The 16,764-nt window shown below is 39.0% G+C and overlaps 2 protein-coding genes across 5 annotated transcripts in view; one reads left to right on the top strand and one right to left on the bottom strand.

Moving 5' to 3' along the window:
• The first annotated feature begins 317 nt into the window (after positions 1–317).
• Positions 318–10,309, top strand: LOC102452195 (transthyretin). The gene is made up of 4 exons (XM_006113603.4): positions 318–477; positions 2,433–2,554; positions 4,766–4,901; positions 9,966–10,309. Exons 1-4 carry the CDS (start codon positions 409–411, stop codon positions 10,086–10,088), a joined length of 450 nt encoding a protein of 149 aa, XP_006113665.1. The 5' UTR covers positions 318–408; the 3' UTR covers positions 10,089–10,309.
• Positions 10,310–12,771: 2,462 nt separating this feature from the next.
• B4GALT6 (beta-1,4-galactosyltransferase 6) overlaps positions 12,772–16,764 on the bottom strand; it is a 46,304-nt gene continuing 42,311 nt past the window's right edge. For all 4 annotated transcript variants that reach the window (XM_014568775.3, XM_075920780.1, XM_006113605.3 and 1 more), the window contains one exon: positions 12,772–16,173. In XM_014568775.3, coding sequence (XP_014424261.2) covers positions 16,026–16,173 — 148 coding nt within the window. In that variant the 3' untranslated portion in view covers positions 12,772–16,025. The remainder of the gene's footprint in view (positions 16,174–16,764) is intronic.

The following is a 16,764-nucleotide window of genomic DNA, read 5'->3' as shown; positions in this document are numbered from 1 at the left end:
TTATGACCAGAATTAAATCTACACTGAACTTGAAACATATATTATTGCACAAGAGAGAAGGAAAATCTCACACATTGTCAAGATCACATCTTCAAAATCAATATAACACAGAAAAGGAAACATGGAAAGGAATAGGCCATTCACAATAAAGCAACTGTGATCAGCAAGGCAAAAAGCAATCTAATTTATCTTACTGAAGGTAAATGCAGCAGACTAATCTCCACAGGCAAGGTTCATGTTTGTGTGGGTTACTTATTCTCTTACTATTTACTAAGTACACAATCAGAATCAGCAACTTTGAAGTCATACGGACATTTGATAAACAGTCTAATTTGAGGGGATTGGGTATAAAATCCCAAATCCCATCCGTTTCTAGTTGCTGGTACTGAGACACAAATTACAAGCAGAATGGCCTTCCGCTCTTTGCTCCTTATCTTGTTAGCTGGGTTGGTGTTGTTCTCGGAAGCCGCACCACTGGTAAGGAAGTGTTTTGGTATTTAGGTGGCTTTTCAAATGTGATTGCTGTAACCTATGTCACTAAAAAATACCCAATGAGAATTGGAATAAATGAAAGTTAACTGTAATAAAACAGAGTGATTTATTTTAATTATAGCTTCTGTGATTGCCCTGCACTCTCCTACCTCTTTTCTTATTCCTATGAAAGAATGCTCCCCTCGTTTGCGGCAGTTATTTATGATGATGAAAGTGAGTAGATTGAAGGTGCTATATGCTATTACAGCCTATGAGGATAATTTCAACAACTACAGAAAGGTGGGAGGGAAGAAAACTCATAGCCCCCTTCCTTCTCAAATATAATTCAGCATTGGCAGGCTGTAGAGAAGCACCTCCTGCCCTCACAAGCCATCAACGCCATCAACAAGACCTTGGTGAGGCACTGGTTGGGTGGATGTATTACCTGAGAATTCATCTCCCTGCAGGCCTAATTGCCTTTTATTGACTAACCTGTTAATTCCTTCTGTAATGACTCTTGCAGTGACCTCAGGAGAGAAGGAAAATGAAATGGTGCCTGGTCTTTTTTTCTACCCAATCTTCCTTTATTCCTCCAGCTCTTCCTGTCTTCCTAGTTGGAGTGGATCACCACATCCTCTGCTCTGAAAGAGACCTGCAACCAAAACTAAGGGTCCATCCTCCCCTCTCCCATGCCTTGTGGCACTCATGTGGCTCTGAAAAATGTGGTAGATCCACACACAGTGTAGCCTGTTGATCTCCCCCAGCAGGATTGCCCTTGTACACCCAGTCTGCTCTACTAGTTTGAGGAAGCTAGTCCCTTTGATTTTGGGGTGGAGAAAAACAGGTTCTACTCATTTTGCCCTGAATACCCTGACAGAGTTTCTGAAGTGGTGGCTCAGAAGCTCTTTCATCCATAGAAGTTGACAAATTCTTCCTGCAACCTGCTCTGCTGAAAGCAGGGAGGAGGGGGAGTGAGAAAGTCAGTCAGGGCCACCAGTTTGTTTTGGTTTCTTAGGTTAATAGATGATCTTTTCTCTGATTAAGTGACAGGATCCCTAGAGGGAAGCGAGATTGTCATGGGTCCTCAGAAGGGATTAGAAGTGAGAGAAGGGGGTCTCTCAGTTTAAGTTATTACTGTTTTTTAATTAGAACCTCCCTTTAAAAAAAAATCACAAACTGAAACCTGATTTTTTAAACCAATAATGGTGGGACTAACCAGCAGCTACCATAAAGTTCTAGTTTCTATTTTATTTAAGGGACTATGTGAGGGGCAAGGTCCTGTGTCATCTTCATTCTCTTTGGCGTTGCTGGCCTCTCAGGGAGGAAGCACTCACTTCTCTAATGCATGCATGGAACATAATGGTTGCAGACTTTGTGCAGGGGAAGCTGTTTATATCCTCTCACCCATACACACTTGCCCAAGGGCTGTCCATAGTCTGTCCATAATGGGGTTATGATAACAAGAGAGAGCACATATGCAGTACTTGATAAGCTGAAAGTTAAACAAAGGAGGAAGGGGAACATGTGGCCACCATGACCATGTTTCTCTCCTGTCCAAGAGAACTCTCCTTTAGCCCTCACACTAACACAAGGAGATCAGGCTGCCAGATTCCAAACCATCACCACTGCCGGCTTCCATTATTAATAGCTTTATTCTGTCATCTTTGGGTTGGCTGTGCCGGTTAGCAACAACACTGCGCTAGATGTTAGGCAAAACTACAGCACCCCAGAGGGAGTGCATAAGGAGTGCACCACTTTGAGAGGGCGCTATTCTCTTCCTCCCTGTAGATCCTGTAGGCTACATTTTTGTATCATACAGTCAACTTGGTCTCATTTAACGAGAGTGTATGTGACACCCTCTATTTCTAAAAAAGTAAAATGTTTATGAGGCATGCTCCATCATGCCCCATCACTCCTATATAATTTTCCATACAAGAATTACATCTCTCTTTTCTCTACAGGATTCCAAGCATCCTCTTATTGTGAAAATTCTAGATTCAGTCAGAGGATGTCCAGCTTCCAGTGTGCCTATTAAATTATATAAAAAGGCTGAAGATGGAACCTGGCAGCTCTTAAGCTCCGGGTAAGTAATATAATAAAATGAGAAGAGGCAAGAGAGGTCTTGAAAGAGGCTAAAGTTTAGAAAACCCTAATTTTATAGGCATTCATGTTAAAAACACGTAAAATGGTATTAGTTACAATTGGAGAAGCAGTAAGGTAATGTATGCCAACACCAAATATTTACTCTGTGTGGGGATCTCCTCTTCTAATTAAATTGTAACTGTAAAGCTAGTAGACTGGGTCCTGACTGGTTTGGAAAAATTGCTAACAGAAGGGAGATAACTCACAGACAGCATGAAATATGGTATAAAAACTTTTCTTCTATCAATTGTTCTTTGATTCTTCCTCTTCATAACATTTCCCTTTATGGCTACAAGAAGCACTTCAGTTTTTAGTATAAAGTCTACCTCCACTGTCATGTTGTAAGAGAATGAATGCCCACCAATATCTACATAAGATAGTATGCTGTAATCAGAAGAGACTTCTAACTTGGTTTGAACTTGAAAGTGCCAGTTAAGAATTCTGGCTGCATTGGAGCATAAAAAAGAAAGCTTTCATTGCCAACGGTATAGTAACTTACAGGAGAAAGAATATTGTCTGGCTAAGGAAACCAGTGTCCTCTGATAAGAAGTCTGCAATAGTCTGGACATACAAGTGGGTAGTGAAAGTTGTCACACTGCAGGAATCCACCACTAATGAGACACCTAACCCCAGATCAACTGGGCAAGTCTTTCAATATTATTACACAAAGGAATTATTAGTGGTGATACTCCATTTGTTACAACAAAAGTGCCAATACATTTTAGTGAACTTATGACAAACCTAATAACCCATGGATACATATAATCACACTGAGTAGGGGGGTGAAGGAATGTAAAAATCTAGCCATATATTTTCCCATTTAAACCAAAATGTGTCCTTAACCCCAAAGAAGGAAGCACAAGCATATGGTGAACAGCTGATAGCATATGCTGTCACTTGAGATATGTATACTTATTCCTGAAAGAAACAGGCTACCCTGGTAATATACAAAATACAGTGTAATTTAGAGTGGGAGGCAGGTTGTATGGGCAGGTGAGTATGTAAACATGGCATGGAAGGGAGAGCTGGATGCTTTAAGGTCAGTGTTTAAAAACACCTGAGATCTGATGCAAAGAACCTGTGGTGGCATTTTCATTAGGGTCTATCTGGCAGAGATAATCATGTAGAGCTCTCTAAGTAGTTGAACTTCACTGGAGACAGAGAAATTACTTCCATACTCACTTCAGTGTGATACTGGAATTTTAACAAGAAATGCTCAGAAGCCCACTATAGGGCATCACTGTACTCATAGCTAAAAGTTATTGGACTTTAGTTGAGAACGTTTAAGTAAGTTGATTAACCATGATCAATGTAAGATAAAGAAACATTTTCATCAATCAGGAAAAATTCTAAGGACAGGCTTGGAAGAATTCTAATGAAAGATGAACATGGAATCTGTGATTTAACAAATTCCTAGAAGAGCTAACTTAAGCCAGGAGACAATGTTTAATAAAGCTGCCGCATTCCCACATTGGCTAGCACTCAAAGTTCTACAGCTTCTAGCCAATATTAATGTCTTGATAGACTAATTTAAAACAACCTATTTGCTGGTGGAGAACAGACAAGTCAATGGACCATTGAAATGTCATAAAACTACACTTTGTCAAACCTATGGCAATCTCAATGTAATTCAAATTAATTGAAAAAGTGTTCCTGTAAATAAGATGAGCACAATAAAAGGAATCAGAATCCACCTTATGAAGTATTAATAAATAATAATAATGGGGAAATAGCCACTATATTAATTGTGCTTATTAAAACATCATGGGCATTATGCACACTTAGGCCAGTGCTTAATTTTTCTTGCCCCTCCTGACTTTAAAGTAACATTTAAATAACAGCCCAACAGCTCTCTTAGAAAGCAGTGAATAACCATGCCAGATTCCTTGCGGCTCACCTCCAGTCTTTGCAGCAGTAACTACAAAGAAGCTTCTACAGCCCAGCCATACTTCGTAGCATGTGTGGAAGATCTAGATTCCAGAAGAGATTGTCAGGCCTCCATAGAACAGAGAGGAACAAGTCATTCCAGATGATCATTCAGCAGCTTCCTATATGTCTGGCTAGAGTGTCATTACAGTTCAGTGCTATAGATTGCCTCTGTTTCAGATGTCTGAACACAAAAATAAATGTATTTTATCTTGCTCTCATACAGAAAAACCAATGAAAATGGAGAGATCCATGAGCTCACAACTGAGGAACAATTTGTAACAGGGTTATACAAGATTGAGTTTGACACAGTCACCTACTGGAAGGGACTTGGTCTTAACCCATTCCATGAATGGGCTGATGTGAGTATTTGTTATACTTCTATTTCTCATTTTTAAAGGGACCTATAATTGCAAAGAACAAAGCTGTGTTAATTGTATAGTATTTCATTCATAATTGTGTCCATGCACAGAACCCTGCTCTACATTTTCAAAGCCTCTGCCATGAATTAACACCTTCAGGTTCACTGAGCAGTTCAAATTTGCAAACTCAAAGCTCCACAGGAATTTCCATACACCAAATACCCCAGAACTAGCCTTCCATTTCCTCTAAGCAGGCTTCTAGCCTTGTTTTTCCATCTAGGGATTTTTCCTCCAATTTCTGCAGCTACACAGCCCCCCTTCCTAAGTCTTGGGAGGAGGAAGAAGGGACCGTACTTATGGGAAAAGAACAGCAGAGCTATTTATCCCTCAGTCTAATGGAGAAGAGGAGGGTTCCATATTTTCCTTGGCACATCACTAATGTTTTTTATAGTGATATTTGCCATAGTGATACCAATATAGCAACTTAATATGTGATTGATTTTTTTAAAGGAAGGTTGAGCCAATGCTCTACCTGCATGCAACAGTTATTTAATATCTATAGAAATAATATGATTTAATATCAATAATATTCCAAGTTGAATCCCTTTCCATTTACTTCTCCCCCCCCCCTCAAATCCTGAAGAAATACATCAGCTTTGGAAACTGCTCTAAAAAATCACTAGCCTCAAGTTCTTTTGCATCAGAACTTGGTTTGGGGAGGAGACAAAATTCCAGAGTGGAGAAACGCTCCACTGAAAACACTTTGCTAGCAACCAACTGACAAATATCTTGGACCTATCATATTGGCCACCCCAATTTATTTCTACTAGGTACAATATGAGAAGGCGAAACAATTGATCACCTACTTAAGCCCCTCAGGAGAAAGCAGTTGTGGTGTTTGGCTGAAATAAAAACCTGGAAATGTTTAAAATGACAAATTTCAACATTTTTATAATTGGAATCTATAGATTGGGCTAATTAAAATATTATTCCCAAAAAACTGACTTTGTTTGAAATACAAGTGTATACATCATTAAGTTCTCATAGCAGGAGAGACATATCATGAAGTCTATGGATGGCAAGGACAATACATGAGAAATAGAAACTTTGTAGATCATTCCTAATCTCAATAGGGCAGTGCAAAACACAGATACGTTAGGAATCCACAGAACATATAGTGCTGTAGAGGGTAAGGAACATAATTAGCTAGAGATATTGCAGAATGAAACCTGGCAGGAGCTGGGAACTTTGCACAAATCATGATTTATGAAAGGCAATAGGAGCTTCCATGCCACATGAAATTTAGGAATTGTGTAGGAGACACATTAGTGTGGGCGAACATAAGAGGACCTAGAGCCTTCATTAGGTCACTTTTTTAATATATACACCATTAAAATTTTAAGATGAGGATATAATTATATAGATTGTAGCAAAACATTTAAGTTACAAAATAATCAATTAAGGTCAAGTAGATACATAAGTCCTGCCCTGTGAGTGTATTATGCCAAATCACATAGGCCCTTTTGCATATTCCATCTGCAGTTTATACAATCTCTTAGGGCACATCTACACTGCAGGGCAAAAGTCAAATTAAGATACAGGCAGTCCCTGACTTACGCGGATCCGACTTATGTCGGATCCGCACTTACGAACGGGGTTTTTCTCGCCCCGAAGCTCACAGGCGGCGGGTCGCCACCAGTGTCTTCCGGGGCGAGAAAAGCTTCTCCAGGTCTCCCTGGTCTGCTGGGGGGGGTCCAGCAAAGCCGGTCCCCCCCCCCCCAGCAGACCAGGGACACCCGAGCAAAGCCGCCGCCTGGGCGGCTTTGCTCGTTTGCCCGGGAGCAAAGCCGCCTAGGCAGCAGGACCCCCACCGCCTGGGCAGCTTTGCTCCTGTCCCCCTGGTCTGCTGGGGGGGTCAAGCAAAGCTGCTGGACCCCCCCCCCCCCCCAGCAGACCAGGGGGACAGGAGCAAAGCCGCCCAGGCGGCGGGGTTGCCGCCGCCTGGGCGGCTTTGCTCGGGTCTCCCTGGTCTGCTGGGGGGGGGAGGGGGCGCAGCTAGTGTGCCCCCCCCCCCAGCAGACCAGGCTTTTGTTGCGGGACGCCTCGGGTAGAGCAGCTGGGGTGCTGCCGGGTTGGTCCTGTGGGAACCTACCGGGCAGCGCCCCAGCTGTTCTGTCTCAGGCTCCAGATTCAGCAGCTGTTGAAACTGATCAGGCTGATTCCAGGAAGCTGGGGGCAGAGCAACTCTGCCTCCGGCTTCCTGTAGTCAGCCCCTGGTCAGTTTCAGTGGCAGCAGCTGAATCTGGAGCCAGTTCCGAGTTACGTACAAATTCAACTTAAGAACAAACCTATAGTCCCTATCTTGTACGTAACCCGGGGACTGCCTGTATGTTGCGTCAGTTGCGTAGCTGAAGTCGAAATAGCTTTATTCAGCTTTTGGCACTGTCCACGCAGCTGGAAGCAGAAGGAAGAACACTCTTTCTTCAACTTCCCTTACTCCTTGTGAATTGAGGGATACAGGAGTCAGAGTAAGTCCTCCAGCTCAAATTTATTTTGAAATAATGTCAGTTATTCAAAAATAACAATGCTGTGTAGACATACCTGCAATGTACATATACCAGATAAGCAAAAAGTTAGCCTGGTGTGATTAACAGAATATTTTAAGGTATGCAGTATAAATATACAAAATGAATTGGATGAAGCTGGATATTATGTTCATCTGCAAGTTGTCTGATTCAGAAGAGGGTGATTATTAGTAGGAAAAGTTTAAAGTTTTAAATCTGAATAGGGAGGATGGTTAGGTTAGTTTGTATTTTCTGCTTCACTGTGGAATAATGATAGAGCACGCATTGTTCTTTTGGACCTGCACATACAGAAAATGTGGTATGCTGAGGTCTCAATGACAGTGGGTGTCTAAAATAAGGAGTATTGAGTCTTTGGTATATATGTGTAGGGGAGACGACAAGATGTGTCTGTACTAGAAAGGAATAAAATCTAGGGTATTTGGGTATAAGGGTGGCTAATGTAGTCGTTCGAACTTGCAAATGAAGCCTGGGATTTAAATATCCCGGGCTTTATTTGCATGTTCCCAGGCACCACCATTTTTAAATGCCCCGTAGTTCGAACTACCTGCTCGCAGCTACACACGGCACGGGCTAGGTAGTTCGAATTAAAGCTCCTAATTCGAACTACCGTTACTCTTCATTGCAGTTACACATTGAATGCAACAACACAAAAGAACCATCAATACATTTCTGTAATTGTCATCTATTACTCTGAAATGGGTTTATCTTACTGTCATTGATGTCTCCGTTTCCTCTCTTCCACAAGCGGTCTGCAGTCTCACGTGGTGGATGGGGTAATCGAGATTTAACTATCTGGTCAAAACTCAGTAAATCATTCCCTCATTTTCAAGTAACGAAGCAGTCTTCCAGCTCTCACTAGGCTTGGTATTCAACTGCCCTCCATGGATTCAAAACCCCTTTCCCTTGTTGACACAAGGATACACACACTGATAGTGGTGGTGCAGGCAGTTCCTTTGCTCATACCCTAGGCTAAGCAGTGTCTTACCAAGGGCATGAGACTGTGAGAAGGGAAAGGAGTTGCTCCCACTTTCTACTGAACCTCCTTCTGAGGGGGCCCTAAGTACAAATTTAAACTCAGGTTACAGTCCCACACCTCCATCGCATTGCTCCAGGCCTCCTCTTTTACCAGTTAACCCCTCTCCAGAGTTTCTGCTTTTCCACAAAGTTTTACTTACTGCCATAGTTTCTCTGACTAATACCTTTCCAGGATTCCTCTTCCTCCTGTCTAAAGACATGCAACCATGCATTCCTCCCCGCTCTCTCACGGAGTCCAGATTTCATAGGATATAGTTCTGTAATCACTTTTTTCAGTTACATGGTTAGCCCCAGTAACAGAAGGGCCAGCATACTATGTTACAAATCCTTAGAGCCTGCTGAGAGCAAAGAAAGCACACATATCTATCCCGAATAGGGTTCACAAGTGGCCAACAATACCTTGTTATCAAGAAGCACTTTTTTTAAAAAAAGCACATCAGTCAAGAAAGTTGATGCGGTGTCTGTTCTATAACGTTGATTTATAATATCTTGCACATAGTTTACTAGCTTTATATAACTTACAAAATGTAAAAACACAGACCAAAAATTGTCAAAGCATTAGAAAAGAATGTGTGTGCTTCCGAAATTTAAACTCGAGATAAAACTATTGTATAGATTTAGAGGCACAGTTGGTTATTTGGGAACTGGTAAGTAATAAAGAGGACAGGTCACAGAGAAATCTGGATCACTTGATAAGTTGGATGCAAACACACTATGTTTCAAAATAATCAGATTTAATAACACACACAAAGAGCTATTAGACTAGTCACTCCACTCAGGGAAATGATGTTTCAAAGAAGTGCTGGAGTGTCATAGTGGAGAGCTGGCTGAACATAAGCTGTCAGTGCAACATTGAGGCCAAAACGTGTATAAATAAGGGAATCTTGAGGAGCAGAGAAGTTGTAATTTAGCACTGGTGCAATACTACTAAAATACTGTGCCACATTTCAAGGTTATTGATAAGTTAGAAAGGATTCAGAGAAGAGCCATGATTAAAAAATTGTAAAACATGTTTTGAAATAATAGACATATGCATCTCAATCCAGCCTATCACAGTCCACAAATACCTAGATGGGAAATTAACAGCGAGCCCTTCAATTTTAGCACAAAATTACAAGATCAATGAAAGTTGAAGCTACACAAGTTTAGACAAAAATAAGGAGCACTTTTTTTTTTTTTTTTAAACAGTGAGGGTAAGTTGTTCCAAAGGTTAGTTATGAAGGGTTGTGGTGGATTCTCCATCCTGGAGAGATTTAAAATTAAGATTTGATTCAAACAAACAAAAACAAAAATAGTTTTACTCTAGTTCAAGCAAATAATGTGGGTAAATTCTATGGTTTGTGATATGCAGGTGGTCAGATAAGAATGATCACAATTATCCCTTTTGGCTTTAAAAATGTACAACTATGTATCACTCTCAAATGTTTTTCTTTCTCCTCTCCAGGTGATATTCAATGCTAATGATTCTGGTCATCGTCATTATACTATTGCTGTTCTCCTTAGTCCTTTTTCTTACTCAACTACAGCTGCAGTTAGTGAACCAAAGGAATTAGGAACTGCACATTAACCATGAAAACTGTCCTACGCTGGTCAATTTTGATTTGTCAATTGATTTCCTGTAATGAATGATTCTGCTCTTTGACTCCAACAGTCAGTAATTATTACTCACATAATATTTTTCATCTTGAAACATGAGCACACAAGCGAACTGCTATGCAAAAGATTTTTATTTTGAAAATTGTGTTAACTCTGGTAAAATAAATAAACACTTCTTAAAATGTTTTCAAATACTCTTTCAAATGTTTTTCTTTGTTCAGAAGTAATGCTCTTAGAGTTATAAAAAACCTATATTGAAACCACATTGTTGAGACACCAGAAGCAAACTCAAATCTTCCATAAGACTGATAAACCAAAGTCCTCATCACAAAAGAAATGTGAACAAAACAGATCTGTATTACAAAAAAAGTCTCAAAAGCAAAATTATGGAACAAGATGCATTTACTCTATCTTCATCAGTATGTTGTGTACTTAGACCCAGACACTGCCAAAAGAGGCAATAACAGCTCCTACACCAAATCCTTTTGATCTTGCACTTCTGCAGCTATGTCTACAAAAGACCAAATCAGCCTCCAAACGGTGACAAGATTGTGTGGCATTCAGAGATAGCTAATACTTATATAATTAAACAGAAAATGTATATTGTAAATAAGAAAAAACACCATGGGTGCGTCTAGACTGGCAAGATTTTGCACAAAAGCAGGCGCTTTTGCACAAAAACTTGCCAACTGTCTACACTGGCCTCTTGAATTTGCGCAAGAGCACTGCCTTTGTAATGTACAAAATCAGTGCTTCTTGCGCAAATACTTTCACGCTCCCGCTCGGGAAAAAGCTCTCTTGTGCAAGAATACTTGTGCAAGAGGGCCAGTGTAGACAGGGAAGAACTGTTTTGCACAAAAAAGCCCCGATGGCTAAAATGGCAATCGGGGCTTTATTGCGCAAAATCGCGTCTAGACTGGCCACAGATGCTTTTGCGCAAAAGCACTTTTTGCGCAAAAGCATCCGTGCCAATCTAGATGTGCTTTTGCAGAAATACTTTTAACGGAAAAACTTTTCCGTTAAAAGTATTTCCGCAAAATCATGCCAGTCTAGATGCAGCCTATGTGTATGTCCTTCTCCTACTTTTGTATATCACTGTCATTTAGAACCCAGGTCATACACAGTACATATAAATTTGGCTACGGTTGGGATACGAACTCTAGTTGCTACTATAAAAGTAATAATTAAAAGAAAGGGATGACAGATGAAAAGGGGAAACCACTAACACATGATGATCTCTGTCTGCTATCAGGTTTAATAATTCTAAGAAAGACTTAAGTGAAATCTCTCCATATTGGGTACTTTTCTGCTACTTATAGCATTTTAGAATATTTCTAGGTATGTATTATGCTTAGAAGAAGTAACTTATTAGTTAGAATTCAATCAATATAGTATGTTTGGACAACAATTCTTTAAATCTGAAAGTACTTGAAAAATTAAACAAATAAAAAGTGTTAAGAATTAAGTACAGGTTGGACCTTCCTGGCCTGGCATCGTTGGGACCACACCGGTCCCAAACAAGAGAGTTTGTCAAACCAGGGGAGGTCTGCCACCAGCCCCAACCCCATGCTGCTGGCAGGCTGCTCCACCAGGAACCCTGCCTTGCATTCTCCCCCAAACTGGCTGGGCTGCTTGTCTAGCTGCTGCCAGCTCCCTGAGCAGCACAGGCTCCGGCTGCGGACCATGGGCTGCCGCAGGACTCTGGCCCAGCCTCGTGCTCCCAGGGGCTACTGCAGGGCTCTGGTCCCAACCCCACGCTCCAGGGACTGCTGCAGGGCTCTGGCCCAGCGCTTCTGGGGGCTGCCAAGGGACTGAGGCCCCACACTGCCACAGGGCTCTGAATCCAGCCCTGCATTCCCAGGGACTGCCACAGTGCTGACATGGACTGCTGGGGGACTTCAGCCCAGTCTCACTCTGCTGCAGGGACTCCTGTCCCAGCCTCACATTGCTATGAGATGCCCTGGGGCTCTGGCCCAGCCCCACTCTCCAGGGGATTGTCAGGAGACTCCGACAGTAGCCCTGTGTTCCCAGGGGTTGCTGTGGGACTCCGGCCCCAGTCCTGCTTTGCCTCCGAGCTGCCACCCTGTTTTCCACTGCCCCAGGTGGCCCTCCTGTCCTTAGGCTCCAGAGTTCTATGGTCTAGACGCATCCATGGTCCTGCCAGATAACAGATGTTGCCGGACCAGAGAATGCCAGTTTTCAGAGATACAACCATTATTACTAAATTGTTGTATTAAATTTCAACAGGTGATCAAATTTGTTAATCAGCTGAGGTACACCATTTTTAGGTTTTGTAATAAATTGTTTTACAATAGCCCCTAGACATTACAAGTCAGGCTCAGTGCTATGTTGCTCTGGGAAGAATTAAAAAAAAATGCCACAAATAATTCTTACCCTATGCTATTACAATTTTTTAAAAGTTGAATGATTTTATAAAAACTTAACATGCTTTGAAAACATGTTATCTGTAAATGGTTTCTACAAGATCAGTTCTTATCAAATAAGAAACTTCCCATCCTGTCAATTGTGGGATCAATGTGAGAATGATACTGTACCAGAGATTTCAAAGAACGCTTATTTTTTCTTAATACATTGAAGGAGCCACCTTCTATAGACTACAGTGCCTAGAAAAAAATAAAATTAGACAACTCCACTATCTTTAGAACATTATATTTCAAAAGAGACAATGATAAAAAAGTACAAACATTTCCATGAACAACAAAACAAAAATAAAAAGTATGGAAATTGCCAGCAATTGTTTCAGTGCAGTTTTCAATAAGCCTGCCTCAGATACCTCTACAAATAAAATAATTGTAAGTACACTTCCTCTTGCTGATACGCAATATTTTTAAATTTTGATAACTGGCTTGTTTGTAATTAACTATAACACTAATATTTTAAACAGAAGAGTACAAAAATATTTCTGAAAGATTTAATAAACATTTTGCATTCATTTGTCAATATATTCTTGGTGTCAAGGAGAATATTAAATTTTATATTTTCTCTTAATTTAAAATATATAACAGATGGGAAGGAAATTTAGATGAAAAATATCCTTTAGTGTACTGACTAGACTTGAGACACTGTTAGTGTTATCAAATTTCTACATCAATTGTAAAACTCCCTTCAGAACCTTGAAAATACTTTTTCTATGCATTGTGTCCACCGTTGAAGAACAGTCAAATTTGCCATCAGGAACCAAAATGCCAGCATGACATCCTTCATGTTTTACTAGAATTAAGAATATCTTATCAAAAGGAACATGCATAGCCCTCAGTTCTGCACTTCACTACTTTTATTTGAAGGCACTGTTTATGTTAAAGTATGCTACAGAACAGTACTGGATTCAGACAAAGTGAACACATTTTGGTGTAATATTAATAATAAGATAGCAGCCTTCCTGATACTAAAAGGTACCTATCTGGCAAAAATGGATAGTAAACATCTTTCTTAATGGAAGGTGTATCAATTTGGGGCACAATACATTTGTGTCATGTTAAATTAAACAAATTGCAGTTATGCTTTGTAATCCATTTATGTGCAGTTGAGATTATATTTTCTTTTCTTTCACATTTTCTCTCTAAGCAATACATTATTACTTTGCAAGATTCCATAACTTGGGCTAAAGCATATTCATGCGTATTTTTAAATGCACCAGAAAATATTAAAAAAACCAAAAACAAATCAGAAGTCAGACTTTTAAAAGCTATTCCTTTTAATAACCCTTAAGGAAACATGTTCAGCTAATGTGAAGTATGGATATAAGACCAAATTTACTTTGAAAATATAGTTGCTTATTTAGTATATTAAATATTGAGTTCATATCTACCCATCTGCCTCAAAATATTCAGTATGCTCAGATTCAGAAATATATAAAGCAGTAATATAAGAACTCAAGCATGCTTATTTTATGGGTGTGTTCAATCTGTTACTTTACATTAAATATTTTACAGCATATTATATTGACTAGATTAAAAGATCATTCCAATACAATATGAAATATCTCCAACAGCCCTCTTTGAACGATGTCAATTAAATCAGTAATTTCTCCATTTCTGTAAATTATTGGAATGTCTACAAGTGTCCTCAAACGTTTTGTTAAAAAAACGGCCAGGACAAAACGTTCTGTTGGAATGGCCATAAAAGAAAAAGTGCTAGCAGCAAACTAATTAAAGCACCTGCATCAATCCTCTGTAGCAGTAAATCCAGAGGCAAACAAGTGGGCAGTGAATTTAGATTAATGTTTCTGGTTAAGAACTCCATGTAATAAATAAATAAACAATACATTGTTTTTTAATTTTTCAGGGGAGCAGAAGAAAGTCTTTGATTCCTAAACCACTGAATGATTGTGATAGTCAACAAACTAATCTACTAGATTATTTTGCTCAACATTTAACTGATTTGTGTTGCATTAATAGAAAAAGTAAGTGTTTCAGACTACTTCCTACATCATATTCGCTACAGATGTGTAATAGCAGTAGGCAAAAATAGTGTTTCTGAATTGGATGCTATTAGATTGTTTTCCCTATATTGTTATGCTAAGGCAAAATTAAGTTTTATGATAAATAAAAAGAGGCTAGATGTTCATGCATTTAATACTACAAAATAGAGAATTGTCTGGGACCTATCCTGATCAGTCTTGAGTACCTTCAATTTCACTGTAGCTCATGGAGTTTAGGGTGTTTCGCACACTACCTGAAGTGCTCAGCACTTCAGAGGATTAGGCCCATAATATCTATGTGGATTAATATTATTGGGGATATTTTCAAAAGCACTGAGCACTGGCTTATTTCTGATCCCATTAATCCTAACAATAAATGGAGCAGTTAGACCAACACTGCGTGCTCTTAAAAGTTCCACCCCATAAAGGTTAGACATAAATTTTGCTACCAATTCTTTTAAAAGTTAACTAACATTGGTCTTCCAATGAAGATACATTTTTGGCTCTTCTGATTCTTGAGGAATAAGAAGTGCTATTTATTAAGAATTAAAAAAGATGATACTACCAAACTACAGTACATAGACTTGAACACACTGTTTTAGGCATAAAATCCCTGACACTAACACTTGTGGCACCTGTGGAGACAAATGAAATAAGAGTTCCTATATATCATGATATGCAACAACCTTAAAGATTTTTCCAAAATGCACATGCAATAATATGCATTAGCTATGATTTAGATGGCAAGCAGGGAATCACAGGATTTTTACCAGTAATAAGTAAAATTAAAAGCTTTCTTCCGAACAAACTTACATGTGAAATTAATTCTTCAAAACAGATATACATCAGGCTTAAAGCTCAAAAAACGTGTATAACAGTTTACAGTCATAGCTGGCCATCAATTATTGATAGTTCCATTATTTCATACAAGGCATAAATTTTGTTTAAAACACAAATATTTACATCTGTTCTTTCATGCTACTGAACACAGTAATACACCTAAATTCATATTGAAGCATAATTTACCATATTTAAAAACCTATTTGAGCACATCAATTTACATCACATATTTACAAAACACATTTTAAAAGGAAACAAAAAGCATTCATTTAAGTTATTTTAAATTATAAAAATTTCCTGGGAGAAAAGGCCTCTCTCTTGGCTTCCAAACAAGCTACAGATCTGTTTTCTGCAGTATATATAGTTGAGTGGTTGATAGAGAATATGGTGAAACAAGGCTTGAGTATTTAGTAGTCCCATGCTGTAAACATTGAGTAGTAGCTGCTGGCATTTCTTTTCAGAATATAATGCATGGTCACCCATGCAGTCATTTTTCTTCTCTTCCCAAACATCCTTCATCAAATAGTCAAAAAGACCTAATTTAAGGTCTTAATATAGTGTCTTTAATTTATATTTTCCAGTGTTACAAATTTGAACTCCAGGAATGTAGCTTGCCACTCACTTCCATCAATAGTCTCTAACAGGAGCCAGATCTGGTCTGAGGTTTACAGTTATATTTTTATAAAATCTACTGACAAGTATTTTAGGAATATATCTTAAATTGTTCAACCCATCAATGTACTGACGCTCCCTGGAATACCTCAGGAGTTTATACCTGTAGGGCAGAATAGAGAAGGATTGTGGAAAAAAGGTTTGTAAAGAAACATGTAGAAGTTATCAACTGCATTACCATAATTAAAAATAGGCCATCATTGATTTCGAAACCTCTATTTTACAAAACCTCAGTCTGGGAGAACTTCGTATATACAAATTACAAACATCAGCTTTAAATGCATGAATTTTTGCAGTTTTACAAATTAGATGAACGTTTACATGCTGTTCATATTCCTAGACAAATGACATTAACTACACAGCCACCAGGTGATTATGATTAATGCATATTACTATTTGTGGTATCAAACTGATTTGTAAAAACAATTTTCTTCATATTTTTCTTCACTGCATCAATGTAAAACATAGTTGAGATGGTTTACATACTTCAGTTGCATATTTCCATATTTTTAATTATTTGATTTTTTTTTAAATGCAACCTTAACTTTGAATTTCCTAGATTTACACGTGCTTGTTTTTGTGACAGATACATCTCCAATGCTCCATAATCTTAAACTGAGATTTTTCTCTGATTATATAGATTTCCTTAATGCAGTCTATGCTTTGGAATTTCCTTTTATAATCTTAATTAAAA

Source organism: Pelodiscus sinensis, chromosome 2 (assembly GCF_049634645.1).
Source record: "Pelodiscus sinensis isolate JC-2024 chromosome 2, ASM4963464v1, whole genome shotgun sequence".
NCBI classification, from domain to species: domain Eukaryota; kingdom Metazoa; phylum Chordata; order Testudines; family Trionychidae; genus Pelodiscus; species Pelodiscus sinensis.
Note: the sequence above shows the minus strand (reverse complement) of the source record. Positions and strands in the feature narration are given on the sequence as shown.